The 14,514-nt window shown below is 47.8% G+C and overlaps 1 protein-coding gene across 1 annotated transcript in view; it reads left to right on the top strand.

Annotated features, from left to right (window-relative positions):
• LOC139279609 (mucin-6-like) overlaps positions 1-14,514 on the top strand; it is a 288,296-nt gene that overhangs the window by 253,094 nt on the left and 20,688 nt on the right. The window contains exon 28 of the mRNA XM_070898725.1: positions 12,389-12,433. Coding sequence (XP_070754826.1) covers positions 12,389-12,433 — 45 coding nt within the window. The remainder of the gene's footprint in view (positions 1-12,388; positions 12,434-14,514) is intronic.

Raw genomic sequence — 14,514 nt, 5'->3', positions numbered from 1 at the left:
GTTCCCCTTCGTCGTCTCCTCCCGCGCCAGCCGGACAAAGAGCTGGCGGCAGAAGGAGAACACGTGGCGCAGGCTGCTCTCCCTGAGGCCGAGAGGTATGGGGTTAATCCCCGACCTTACCTCCCCCAGTTGGTGTAGGTGAGGGAGGAGGAGCTCAGCAGGAACAAAGGGCGGGACGTTCGATATGATGACCCTCTGCGCGGTGGCCTCGAGAGGATCCACCGGCAGGAACGTCCCGCCCACCGTGAGCCCCTTTTCGAGGGCCAGGGACACCGCCCGCTCCGACCCCAGGAAGAACACGGCCTTCCCAGACATCTTGGAGGCTGCGACAATGGCCGAGGGGCCGACTACCCCAGCCATCGCCCGCACGCACTCCTCAATGCTCATTGTGGGGTGAGTGTAGCTCTTGACCCCGTGTTTCTTTGTTATGAGTTTGAATGGTGGCAGGGCAGCAGGTGGCGCAGGAGGCACCGTGGATGTGGATGCCGCCTGCGCATATGTCTTCGATGGCCCTGCCACCGGCGTGGATGGGGTCGCCATCACGGGGTCCCTTTAAGGGCTACACCCACCCCAAAGTCACAGGCCTTAATGGTCTTAATTGGCCTCTTATCTAAAGACAGAGCAGAGGAGCTCTTAACGAGGCACACCTCTCCCTTGGTTGGCAATTGGGGAGGGGCCTTCCTCCCTCTGCTCAGTTGTTTTAATTGTTTTTAAAAAATTAGGAGGAAGGGCTCTCAGAGAGAGAGGGGAGAGACAGAGAGATAGAGAAAGGGGGGTGCGGGAAAGAGGGAGGCTGCGAGGGCAGGTCTCCCCTCACAGCAATGGGTGGGTGTTTTTCTTGGGGTGCACTCCCCAGATGGCAAAACACACAAGCACAGTCTTTGGGTTGGTCTTCGGGTGGGGGGGAGAAGATGTTTTCACCTGGGGCAGCTAGAGCCACCCAGGCACACACTCCCAACGATGTTTAATAGGTGATTTGAAGAAATCTTCAGCCTGGTAACTCCAGCTATCCCAGGCTAGGCAATGGGGGGGGGGGTTCAATTGTGGGGGGGCCTAGTTGTAAGCAAGGCCCCCACACACACTTCCACACGCACACACCCCCCGCGATGTTCCGGCCCTCAGTGGTCTTCTTTCCTCCCCCCACCGATACAACAAAGTCTATTGGGGAATGCACCAAAACACACCCACCTGTAGAATGTTGTAGAAATGACTCTCCCTCCTTCCACACAGGTTGTTGTTGTTGGTCTTTCCCCCTCTCTCCAACTCTTTGCAGAAATGCTAAAGATGTTAAAAGTTTTCTGCTTTCCTCCTCTCCCTCTGGATGAATGTTGGTGGTGAAACCCCTTCCTTCCTTCCTTCCTTCTCTTCCTGGGCTGATTCACAGGCCCAGCCAGGAGCTGCAACAAGAGCTGCTCTCCTCACTGCTCACTCAGCCAACTGAGCAGGACACGCCTCCACTGCTCCACCATTGGTGCATGAAACTCTTTTTGGAGTTTATCTGCAAAACAAAAAACATTAAACCGTGCCACCCGACCTGGATGACACACCAGACATTTACAAGGCCCTTTTTTTTCCTTTTTTGGTTTTTTTTTGTGTTTTTCTTTTTTTTGGGGTTTTTTTTTGGCACTAAAATCACATTTTTCCCCAGTGCCCCCTATAAAAGGGAACCATTGGTGCATGAAACTCTTTTTGAGTTTACCTGAAAAAAAACATAAACATTAAACCGTGCCACCCGCCCTGGATGACACAGCAGACATTTACAAGGCCCTTTTTTTCTTTTTTTTGTGTTTTTTTTTGTGTTTTTCTTTTTTGGGGTTTTTTTTTGGGGGCTATAAAATCACATTTTTCCCCAGTGCCCCCTATAAAAGGGAACCATTGGTACATGAATCCCAAAAAGTTAGTTTGCAGGTGCAGCAGGTAATCAGGAAGGCAAATGGAATGTTGGCCTTCATTGCGAGAGGGATGGAGTACAATAGCAGGGAGGTCCTGCTGCAACTGTATAGGGTATTGGCAAGGCCGCACCTGGAGTACTGCGTGCAGTTTTGGTCACCTTACTTAAGGAAGGATATACTGGCTTTGGAGGGGGTACAGAGACGATTCACTAGGCTGCTTCTGGAGATGAGGGGGTTACCTTATGATGATAGATTGAGTAGACTGGGTCTTTACTCGTTGGAGTTCAGAAGGATGAGGGGTGATCTTATCGAAACATTTAAAATAATGAAAGGGATAGACAAGATAGAGGCAGAGAGGTTGTTTCCACTGGTCGGGGAGACAAGAACTAGGGGGCACAGCCTCAAAATATGGGGGAGCCAATTGAAAACGGAGTTGAGAAGGAATTTCTTCTCCCAGAGTGTTGTGAATCTGTGGAATTCTCTGCCCAAGGAAGCAGTTGAGGCTAGCTCATTGAATGTATTCAAGTCACAGATAGATAGATTTTTAACCAATAAGGGAATTAAGGGTTACGGTGAGCAGGCGGGTAAGTGGAGCTGAGTCCACGGTCAGATCAGCCATGATCTTATTGAATGGTGGAGCAGGCTCGAGGGCCTAGATGGCCTACTCCTGTTCCTAATTCTTATGTTCTTATGCAGAACTTAAGCACGCTGCTGGAGCCTCTCCACATGCTACTCAGAAAGGGGTGCGATTGGTTTTGCGGGGACGCCCAGGAATGCGCCTTCAATAAGGCACGCAACCTTCTGTGTTCCAACAGTGTTTTGGCTTTTTTTGATTCAGGTAAAAAGCTAGTTCTTACAAGTGATGCGTTAGCGTACGGGGTCGGGTGCGTTTTACAACATGTCAATAGTGCGGGTAAATTACAACCCATAGCTTATGCCTCCAGGTCACTTTCACGGATGGAGCGCGGGTACGGAATGGTGGAGAAGGAGGCGCTCGTGTGCGTGTATGGTGTCAAAAAGATGCACCAATACCTTTTCGGGGCTAAGTTCGTGTTAGAAACCGACCACAAGCCCCTCACGTCCCTACTATCCGAGAACAAGGCAATAAACGCCAATGCCTCGGTTTGCATTCAACGATGGGGACTTATGCTGGCCTCTTACGATTACACCATAAGGCACAGGCCAGGCACAGACAACTGTGCCGACGCGCTTAGCAGGCTACCCCCGGCGACCACGGAAGGGTCTGACGAACAGGACTGTGAGATAAGTCATGGCAATCAATGCCTTTGAGTCCACAGCTTCGCCCATGACGGCTCGCCAAATCAGAACCTGTGCGACCAGCGACCCCATGTTATCCCTAGTAAAAAGATGTGTCCTAACTGGTGACTGGGCAGAGGCTCGCGATGCCTGCCCCGAGGAGATCAAACCTTTCCATCGGCGCATGCATGAGCTGTCACTACAAGCTGACTGCCTGATGTGGGGCAGCCGAGTAGTTATGCCTCTACGAGGCAGAGAGGCATTTGTCCGGGAGCTCCACCACGAGCACCCAGGGATCGTTCTCATGAAGGCCATAGCCAGATCCCACATCTGGTGGCCTGGCATTGACGCGGACTTGGAGCTCTGCATCCGACGGTGCACCATTTGTGCCCAACTCAGTAATGCCCCCAGGGAGGCCCCCCTGAGCCTCTGGCCCACCAAACCGTGGTCGCGGGTGCACGGAGACTTCGCGGGCCCATTCATGGGCAAAATGTTCCTCGTAGTTGTAGATGCATTTTCAAAGTGGATCGAATGCACCTTTTTAAACTCGAGCACCACCTCCACCACTGTGGAGAGCCTTGGAACCGTGTTCGCAACGCACGGCATTCCTGACATATTGGTCAGTGATAATGGTCTGTGTTTCACCAGCGCAGAATTCCAAGATTTTATGAGTGACCACGGCATAAATCACGTTAAGACGGCATCGTTCAAGCCGGCCTCCAACGGCCAGGCGGAGTGAGCAGTGCAGATCATTAAACAAGACATGCTCAAAATCCAAGTTGCCACGCTGCAGGGCCGCCTGTCGCGACTGCTGCTGGCATACAGCTCTCATCCGCATTCATTGACTGGAGTTCCCCCTGCGCAACTATTGATGAAATGGACCTTAAAGACAAGGCTCTCATTAATCCTCCCAGACATGCATGAAATTGTTGAGGCAAAGCGCCGTAAGCTAACTGAGTACCATGACCAAAATTTGAGGGGGAGGTGGAATGAGATAGGGGACAAAGTGCTTGTGCTAAACTATGGCAGGGGTCCGAAATGGCTTGCAGGGACAGTAACAGGCAAGGAAGAAAACAGGCTACTGGTGATACAAATGGACAATGGCCAAACCTGCCGGAGGCATGTAGACCAAGTCAAAAGTAGATTTACCAACAACACTGCTGAACCAGAAGCAGACTACAATGTGGAACTCACACCACACCTGGTGGACAGACAGAGGGTACAACCTGAGGAAAGGGCAATCCCAACAGACAGCCCAGGCGAGACACCAACAATCATACGGAACGAAACAGACAGCCCAGGCAAGATACCAACAATCACACCGAAAGAAAATCAGACACCAAGGCAAGCAACTGAACCACAACTAAGACGCTCCACGCGAGAGCGTAGACCACCTGAGAGGCTGAACCTATAAAGTCAATAAGACCTTGGGGGAGGGTGATGTCATGTATCTCACACTACTGTACATAACTATCTTACCATGCTATACATGACTGTAACTGGAGATGACCTGTAACTACAAGCTTACCTTACCACCAGGGGTGCACTTGCAGGGGACACTGGATACCTGTCCCAGACAGGTATATAAGGACAGGTCTCAGGCAAGTGAGGCATTGTGTAATAAAGGTGCAGCCCCTGAGTGACCTTGACTTCAGTATGTGCCTCGTGTGAATCTGTATTGCAGGGACAGGACTTTACATTAACTTTCTGTGGTTTTTGACACCCAAATCTATCTGAACACTAACATTTCATAGTTCCTCACATTTACCCACAAAATACTCCATCTGCCACCTTCCTGCTTACTCAAACTGTATATGTGCAGTTGCAGAAGCATCCTCCTCACACTTGAATTTCCCACATAGCTTTAATAAGAACACAAGAATTATGAGGAGGAGTAGGCTACACGGCCCTTTGAGTCTGCTCCACCAGTCAATAAGATCATAGCTGATCTTCGACCTTAACTCCACTTTCCTGCCCAAACCCCATATCCCTTGATTCCCCTAGAGTCCAAACATTTACCTATCGCAGCCGATTCCGCATCCACAGCCCTTTCACGTAGAGAATTCCAAAGATTCACAACCCTCTGAGTGAAGAAATTCCAACTCATCTCAGTCTTAAATGACCGACCCCCTATGCTGAGACTATGCCCCCTAGTTCTAGACTCACCAGCCAGGGGAAACAACCTCTTCGCATCAACCCTGGCAATCCCCCTCAGAATCTTATATGTTTCATCGAGATCACCTCTCATTCTTCTAAACTCCAGAGAGTATGGGACCAATCTACTCAACCTCTCCTCATAGGACACAACCCTCTCGTCCCAGGATCAATCGAGGGAACCTTTGTTGCACCGTCTCTAAGATATGTATGTCCTTTCTCAGATAAGCGGACCAAAACTGGCCACACCAAAGCCTTGTACAATTGTAGTAAAACATACTTATTCTTGTACTCCAACCTCATGCAATAAAGGCCAACATGCCATTTATCTTCCTATTTGCTTGCTGTTAGTGCATAGAAGAGCTCTGTTTCCTGTACAACGACGACAGCTTAATCGTGCTGAACACCAACATTTAATAGTTTCTCACCATCTACAACATATTCTGTGTTTGTATTCTTACCGAAGTGAATAGCCTCACATTTCCCCACATTTCACTCCATCTGCCACCTTATTGCCCACTCACTAAACTAGTGTATCTCCCTTTGAAGACTCTTTACACCCTCCTCAGAGCTTACTTTGCCGTCTAGCTTTGTATCATCAGCAAACTTGGATACATTGCATTCAGTCCCTCCATCTAAGTCATTAATATAGATTGTAAATAGCTGAGGCCCAAGGAATGACCCTTGCGGTACCCGACTATTTACAGCTTGCCAAAGGTAAACTGTGAGGAGAATGCAAAGAGTTTGAAAAAGAGTATAGACAGATTAAAAACATGGCAGATGGAGTATAGTATGAATAAATGTGAAGTCAGGAAAAATAGAAAAGCTTATATTTTTTAAATGCTGAGAGATTGGGAAATGTTAGTATTCAGAGGGACCTAGATGTCCTTGTACAACAATCATAGAAAGTTAACATGCCGGTACAGCAAGCAACTAGGAAATCAAATGGTATGTTGGCCTTTATTACAAGAGGATTTGAGTATAAGAGTAAAGATGTCTTACCAATTATGTAGAGTCTTGGTGAAACCACACCTGGAACACTGTGTACAGTTTTGGTCTCCTTACGTAACAAAAATATATTTGCTTTGGTAGGTGTGCCACAATGGTTCACTCGACTGATTCTTGCTCTGAGGGGATTGTCCTATTGAGTAGACTATGCCTATATGCCCTAGAGTTTGGAAGAATGAGGGCATATTTTTTAAGGGTCTTGACAGAGTAGATGCTGAGATGTTTCCCTGGCTGGGAGTCTAGAACGAAGGGTCACAGTCTCAGAATTAGGGGTCGGCCTTTTAGGACTGAGATGAGGAGAAATGTTTTCACTGAGAGGATTGAGAATCTTTGGAATTCTCTACCACAGAGAGCTAAGAATGCTCAGTCATTGAGTATATTCAAGACCGAGATTGATAGAATATTGGATACTAAGGAAATGAAGGGATATGGGGATAGTGTAGGAAGGTGGAGTGGAGGTAAAAGATCAGCAATACAAAATGCTGTTGTTTCAGTGAAAACATAGTCAGGTGCTAACAGACTGCCAACAAATCCCACCACACCCAGCTACATAAAAATGTCATTTGAAAGAACGAGCCCTTGCCTGATTTGTAAACCCTTCAGCAGAATTGTTCCCATAGTGGGAAGTACCCTGGCTGCTGGACCTCTGTTCATTTTTCTGGACTGGCCACAATTTGTTTTGAGCATTTCCTGATCTCATTTCAAACCTCCAACATCTGTTCTCCTTTTTTACCCCATCATGTCTTTTTTCTTCCATGGTTTTTCCAATGGTTTACACTTTGTCAGCTATTTCCCCATTCTTTCCATCTCATCTCTTTTCATTGCTTCACTCAGATGATCTCACACCAGGTATCTCCTGTCTTTTAAGCAGTTTATATATCATTCAACCCTTTAATTTGCTATGTGATTGAGAAATGCCTTATATGCTTATCCTCCTTTTTCGGGTTTGGTTTAAATACTTATTGTTTAACAGGCGTAAATCTTTGCCCCTGTGAGCGGGCTGTGATTGGTGGGAGGACAATAGGTCAGTATATGTGGTGTGACAAATATTTGTGGCGGAGGAGCATCGAGAGATCGTGTCGGAGTTGCGACGAATGAGGGTACGGGATCAGAAGAGCCCAGGGCCCAAGGCCAGCGGGGAGTTCGTGAGGCAGTCGGAGAGGCGGCAGCTCGAGGAGCAACGTCGGGAGGCCTATAAAGGCCAGCGAGGAGTTCGTGAGGCAGTCGGAGAGGCGGCAGCTCGAGGAGCAACATCGAGAGGCGTATAAAGGCCAGCAGCGGCAGCTGGGTGAGAAGGCAAAAAAGAAGTAGAAAGAAATCGAAAGGTGACGTCACAGCCAAAGGGATAAGTGATTGGCTGGTATTTCTTAGTTTTTATTTTTCTTTTCTTTATCAGTAAGTAACCTTTAGCATTGTTGTTGCCAAATTAAATTTATCTAAGGGTTAAGTCATGGCAGGAGAGCTTGGACACGTGTTATGCTCCTTTTGCACTATGTGGAAAGTCAGGGATGCTGACGGACCGCATTGTGGCACTGGAGCTGCGGGTGGATGAACTCTGGAGCATCCACGATGCTGAGAATGACGTGAAAGGCACGTTTAGTGACTTGGTCTTACCGCAGGTAAAGGGTCCACAGCCAGATAGGGAATGGGTGACCAACAGGAAGAGCAGTGCAACGAAGGTAGTGCAGGGGTCCCCTGCGGTCATCCCCCTGCAAAACAGATACACTGCTTTGGGTACTGTTGGGGGGATGACTCATCAGGGGAGGGCAGCAGCAGCCAGGTTCATGGCACCATGGGTGGCTCTGCTGCACAGGAGGGCAAGAAAAAGAGTGGGAGAGCTATCGTGGTAGGGGATTCAATTGTAAGGGGAATAGATAGACGTTTCTGCGGCCGCAACCGAGACTCCAGGATGGTATGTTGAGTCCCTGGTGCAAGGGTCAAGGATGTCTCGGAGCGGGTGCAGGGCATTCTGAAAAGGGAGGGTGAACAGCCAGTTGTTGTGGTGCATATAGGTACCAACGATATAGGTAAAAAATGGGATGAGGACCGACAAGACGAATTTAGGGAGCTCGGAGCTAAATTAAAAAATAGGACCTCAAAAGTAGTAATCTCAGAATTGCTACCATTGCCACGTGCTAGTCACAGTAGGAATTGCAGGATAGCTCAGATGAATACGTGGCTTGAGGAGTGGGACAGAAGGGAGGGATTCAAGTTCCTGGGACATTAGAACCGGTTCTGGGGAAGGTGGGGTCAGTACAAACCGGACGGTCTGCACCTGGGCAGGACCGGAACCAATGTCCCAGGGGGAGTGTTTGCTAGTGCTGTTGGGGAGGAGATAAACTAATATGGCAGGGGGATGGGAACCTATGCAGGGAGACAGAGGGAAGTAGAATGGGAGCAGAAGCAAAAGATGGAAAGAAGAAAAGTAAATGTGGAGGGCAGAGAAACCTAAGGCAAAAAGCAAAAAGGGCCACATTACAGCAAAATTCTAAAGGGGCAAAGTGTGTTAGAAAGACAAGCCTGAAGGCTCTGTGCCTCAATGCGAGAGAATAAGGTGGACGAATTAACTGCGCAGATAGCAGTTAATGGATATGATGTAATTGGTATCACGGAGACATGGCTCCAGGATGACCAAGACTGGGAACTCAACATCCAGGGGTATTCAACATTTAGGAAGGATAGACAGAAAGGAAAAGGAGACAGGGTGGCATTGCTAGTTAAAGAGGAAATTAATGCAATAGTAAGAAGGGACATTAGCTTGGATGATGTGGAATCGATATGGGTGGATCTACGGAATACCAAAGGGCAGAAAACACTAATGGGAGTTATGTTTAGACCACCAAACAGTAGCAGTGAGATTGGGGACAGCATCAAACAAGAAATTAGCGATGTATGCAATAAAGGTACAGTAGTTATCATGGGTGACTTTAATCTACATATTAATTGGACTAACCAAACTGATAGCAATGCGGTGGAGGAGGATTTCCTGGAGTGTATTAGGGATGGTTTTCTAGACCAATATGTCGAGGAACCAACGAGGGAGCTGGCTATCCTAGACTGGGTGATGTGTAATGAGAGAGGAGTAATTAGCAATCTTGTTGTGCGAGGCCCCTTGGGGAAGAGTGACCATAACATGGTAGAATTCTTTATTAAGATGGAGAGTGACACAGTTAATTCAGAAACTAAGGTCCTGAACTTAAGGAAAGGTAACTTCGATGGTTTGAGGCGTGAATTGGCTAGAATAGACTGGCGAGTGATACTTAAAGGGTTGACGGTGGAGAGGCAATGGCACACATTTTAAAGATCACATGGATGAACTTCAGCAATTGTACATCCCTGTCTGGAGCAAGAATAAAATGGGGAAGGTGGCTCAACCGTGGCTAACAAAGGAAATTAAGGATAGTGTTAAATCCAAGGAAGAGGCATATAAATTTGCCAGAAAAAGCAGCAAACCTGAGGACTGGGAGAAATTTAGAATTCAGCAGTGGAGGATAAAGTGTTTAAATAAGAGGGGGAAAATAGAGTACGAGAAGAAGCTTGCTGGAAACATAAAAACTGACTGCAAAAGCTTCTATAGATATGTGAAGAGAAAAAGATTAATGAAGACAAACGTAGGTCCCTTGCAGTCGGATTCAGGTGAGTTTATAATGGGGAGCAAAAAAATGGCAGAACAGTTGAACAAATACTTTGGTTCTGTCTTCACGAAGGAAGACACAAATAATCCTCCGGAAGTATTAGGCGACCGAGGATCTAGTGAGAAGGAGGAACTGAAGGATATCCTTATCAGGCGGGAAATTGTGTTCAGGAAATTGATGGGATTGAAGGCCGATAAATCCACGGGGCCTGATAGTCTGCATCCCAGAGTATTTAAGGAAGTGGCCCTAGAAATAGTGGATGCATTGGTGATCATTTTCCATCAGTCTATCAACTCTGTGTCAGTTCCTATGGACTGGAGGGTAGCTAATGTAACATCACTTTTTAAAAAGGGAGGGAGAGAGAAAGCGGGTAATTATAGACTGGTTAGCCTGACAGTCGTGGGGAAAATGTTGGAATCAATCATTAAAGATGAAATAGCAGCGCATTTCGAAAGCAGTGACAGGATCGGTCCAAGTCAGCATGAATTTATGAAGGGGAAATCATGCTTGACAAATCTTCTGGAATTTTTTGAGGATGTAACTAGTCGAGTGGACAAGGGAGAACCAGTGGATGTGGTGTATTTGGACTTTCAAAAGGCTTTTGACAAGGTCCCACACAAGAGATTGGTGTGCAAAATCAAAGCACATGGTATTGGGGGTAATATACTGACGTGGATAGAGAACTGGTTGGCAGACAGGAAGCAGAGAGTCGGGATAAACGGTCCTTTTCAGAATGGCAGGCAATGACTAGTGGAGTGCCGCAGGGCTCAGTGCTGGGACCCCCGCTCTTTACAATATACATCAATGATTTAGATGAAGGAATTGAGTGTAATATCTCCAAGTTTGCAGATGACACTAAACTGGTTGGCGGTGTGAGCTGTGAGAGGGGCGCTAAGAGGCTGCAGGGTGACTTGGACAGGTTAGGTGAGTGGACAAATGCGTGGCAGATGCAGTATAATGTGGATAAATGTGAGGTTGTTCACTTTGGGGGCAAAAACGCAAAGGCAGAATATTATCTGAATGGTGGCAGATTAGGAAAATAGGAGGTGCAACGAGATTTGGGTGTCATGGTTCATCAGTCATTGAAAGTTGGCATACAGGTACAGCAGGCGGTGAGGAAGGCAAATGGTATGTTGGCATTCATAGCGAGGGAATTTGAGTATAGGAGCAGGGAGGTCTTACTGCAGTTGTACAGGGACTTGGTGAGGCCTCACCTGGAATATTGTGTTTAGTTTTGGTCTCCTAATCTGAGGAAGGACCTTCTTGCTATTAAGGGAGTGCAGTGAAGGTTCACCAGACTGATTCCCGGGATGGCTGGATTGACATATGAGGAGAGATTGGATCAACTGGGCCTTTATACATTGGAGTTTAGCAGGATGAGAGGGGATTTCATAGAAACATATAAGATTCTGACGGGACGGGACAGGTTAGATGCGGGTACAATGTTCCCGATGCTGGGGAAGTCCAGAACCAGGGCACGCAGTCTTAGGATAAGGGGTACGCAATTTAGGACTAAGATGAGGAGAAATTTCTTCACTCAGAGTTGTTAACCTGTGGAATTCCCTGCCGCAGAGAGCTATTGATGCCAGTTCATTGGATATATTCAAGAGGGAGTTAGATATGGCCCTTATGGCTAATGGGATCAAGGGGTATGGAGAGAAAGCAGGAAAGGGGTACTGAGGGAATGATCAGCCATGATCTTATTGAATGGTCAAATGGCCTAGTCCTGCACCTATTTTCTATGTTTCTATGCAGCACGAGCCAGCCCACACACCAATATGTGTGGCCACTGGGTCCATGCAGCAAAGCAGGTCTCCAGTCGTCCTCGTTAATCATTGCCATTGGATAAAGGCCTAGTTCTGTCAAGCCTGTGTGGTGCCTGATGTGCAACGGTCACCATATGTTGAAATAATCCACGCACAGGCATCTTCCACTCCTTCAATTGGAGTTCAGGACTAAAATATCGTGTCCTTCATTGAAACATCTGTGAACCCATGTGGAAGCAAGTCATTCTCGTTCGAGGGACTGCCTATGATCTGCTTATCTGCAGTCTTCAGTATATGCAACTGAATACATTATTCCATGCTTACTTGCTTCCGCAAGTTGAATTCAAACAAAAACATTGATGCATTAGATCTGTTTTCTCATTGTTCGGGATTGTAACCAGGAGCAGGGTGCTAATCATGGTGCAAATGGACATCCACTGTACTTCCTATTCCCCAGTGCATTATTTCCAATGCCTCATTCTTTATTACACATGTTTTCAAACTTTAATTGATCATTTCACTGTATTTGCAGCATCAGCATTAAATGGGATTGAATTCATTGCTTATGCTGCTTATTTCCCCTGTTTATTCACTTCATTTGTAGTATTTCCCATTGAAAGATGATGAAATTGCTCAGTATCCTCCTCACCTAAATATTCAAATCTTTACTTTACAGCATTATCAACAATGGTACCAACAACAACCTTGACTTCAACAGCAGGTATCCAATTACCAATATAAATTGAATCATTTTGTAGTAATCTCACAAAAAAGTCATGATAAAAGATTCACAGGAAGTTTTAATACATGATACATGGATGTTTCTGTGGAAAATTTGAAACAATCATTAAGTATTCCCAAGAGTTATACAGCCATGTGGCAGGAAATGAACCATTTACTTCCGTCACAATGTGTCAATCATTGGTTTGAAGATTGGTATTTCAAAATGAAAGATATTGGGCCCAAGTTTCCACAAGAAAAAAAACGGGCTCCCCTCCGAGCTGGGCGCCCGTTTTTCACGCCTAAAACGGCGCCTAAAACAATCCTCGGTATTCTCTACCTACTTACAGGTCCTCTGGCCCTCGGCTACAGTCGGCACGCAAGTGCAGTAGCTCCAGGCGCCGAACTGTGTGGGAGGGGCCCGAAGCACGCAGCCCCTAGCCCTGGCTGAATGGCCTCACTGGGGCTGCGTGAATGAGGCTCCTCCCACGGCCAGCCCCGACACTCGCTCACCACCGCCGACCAGACCCGACCCGACACCCGCTCCCCTCCCCCCCCCCCCCCACCCCGCCGACCAGACACCCGCTCCCCGCCCCGCCGACCAGACCCGACCCGACACCCGCTCCCCCCCCCCCCGCCCCGACCCGACACGACACCCGCTCCCCGACCCGAGACCCGCGCTCCTGTTCCCCGACCCGACCCACCCCCCCTCTCTCTTCCCCCCCACCTCCGCCCCCTCCTCTCTCGCCCCCCCCCCGCTCTCTCTCGCCCCCCCCCCGCTCTCTCTCCGCCCCCCCGCTCTCTCTCTCTCTCTCTCCCCCTCTCTCTCTCTCGCTCTCCCTCTCTCTCTCTCTCCCCCTCCCTCCCTTCTCTCTCCCTCCCCTGTCTCTCCCTCCCCCTCCTCTCTCCCCCCCTCCCCTCCCCTCTCCCTCTCCCCCCCCCTCCCCTCCCCTCTCCCTCTCTCCCCCCCCCCCCTCCCCTCTCCCTCTCTCCCCCCCTCCCCTCTCCCTCTCTCCCCCCCCTCCCCTCTCCCTCTCTCTCTCTCCCTCCCCCTATCTCTCCCCCCTCTCTCTCCCTCCCTCCCCCCTCTCTCTCCCTCCCTCCCCCCACCTCTCTCTCCCTCTCTCTCCTCTCTCCCCTCTCTCCTCTCTCCCCTCTCTCCTCTCTCCCCTCTCCCTCCCTCTCCCCCTCCCGCTCAGCGGCACGAACGGCTGCAGAATTCTCCCTGGCTGAAGCACTTTTACACAGGTAGGAAGATGGTTTATTTAATCTTTTCTTGGCTTATAAATGTTTATTCAGGTTGGATTTATTTGTATAATATTTGTAGAAGTATAAATAAGGATTTATTGTCGAATTTAATGAGTTCCCTTCTCCCCCACCTCGTTCTGGACGCCTAATTTGTAACCTGCGCCTGATTTTTTAATGTGTAGAACAGGTTTTTTCAGTTCTACAAAAATCTTCACTGGCTCCATTCTACTTTAGTTTGGAATACATTTTCACTGTGGAAACTTTCAAATCAGGCGTCAGTGGCCGGACACGCCCCCTTTTGAAGAAAAAATTCTGTTCTAAACTAGAACTGTTTTACCTGACTAGAACTGCAGAAAAAAAAATGTGGAGAATTGCGATTTCTAAAATAGTCCGTTCTCCACCAGTTGCTCCTAAAAATCAGGCGCGAATCATGTGGAAACTTGGGCCCTATGTCACGATTTAACAATACAATGTGTTATTTTAGTACAGTGTATATTAATTAGCCATTTGTGTGTTAATCATTGACATAAAAATAAGGACATATTTGTTTTTAGGCAAATGACTTCACATGCCTGTATTTTCCTCTATTCAGGGGTCTATTAACATTTCTGCTGAATGATGCAATGGTCTCCTCCTCAATCATTCCCTGTGATGAAGTATTGTATGTTCTGAAAATGTTCACAATCCTACTGCTCACTCTCTTAGTGCTGCAGTGGATTATAGGCAGCAGAGAAACAGGGATCACGGCGGGAGAAACTTGGTAACATAGTGGGTGAAACATCGGATCACGGGCGGGGCGGAAACATGTGATCACAGTGGGAGAAACAGCATATC

The sequence above is a fragment of the Pristiophorus japonicus genome, chromosome 14 (assembly GCF_044704955.1).
Source record: "Pristiophorus japonicus isolate sPriJap1 chromosome 14, sPriJap1.hap1, whole genome shotgun sequence".
Taxonomy (NCBI): domain Eukaryota; kingdom Metazoa; phylum Chordata; class Chondrichthyes; family Pristiophoridae; genus Pristiophorus; species Pristiophorus japonicus.
This window is presented reverse-complemented; position numbering and strand designations above follow the sequence as displayed.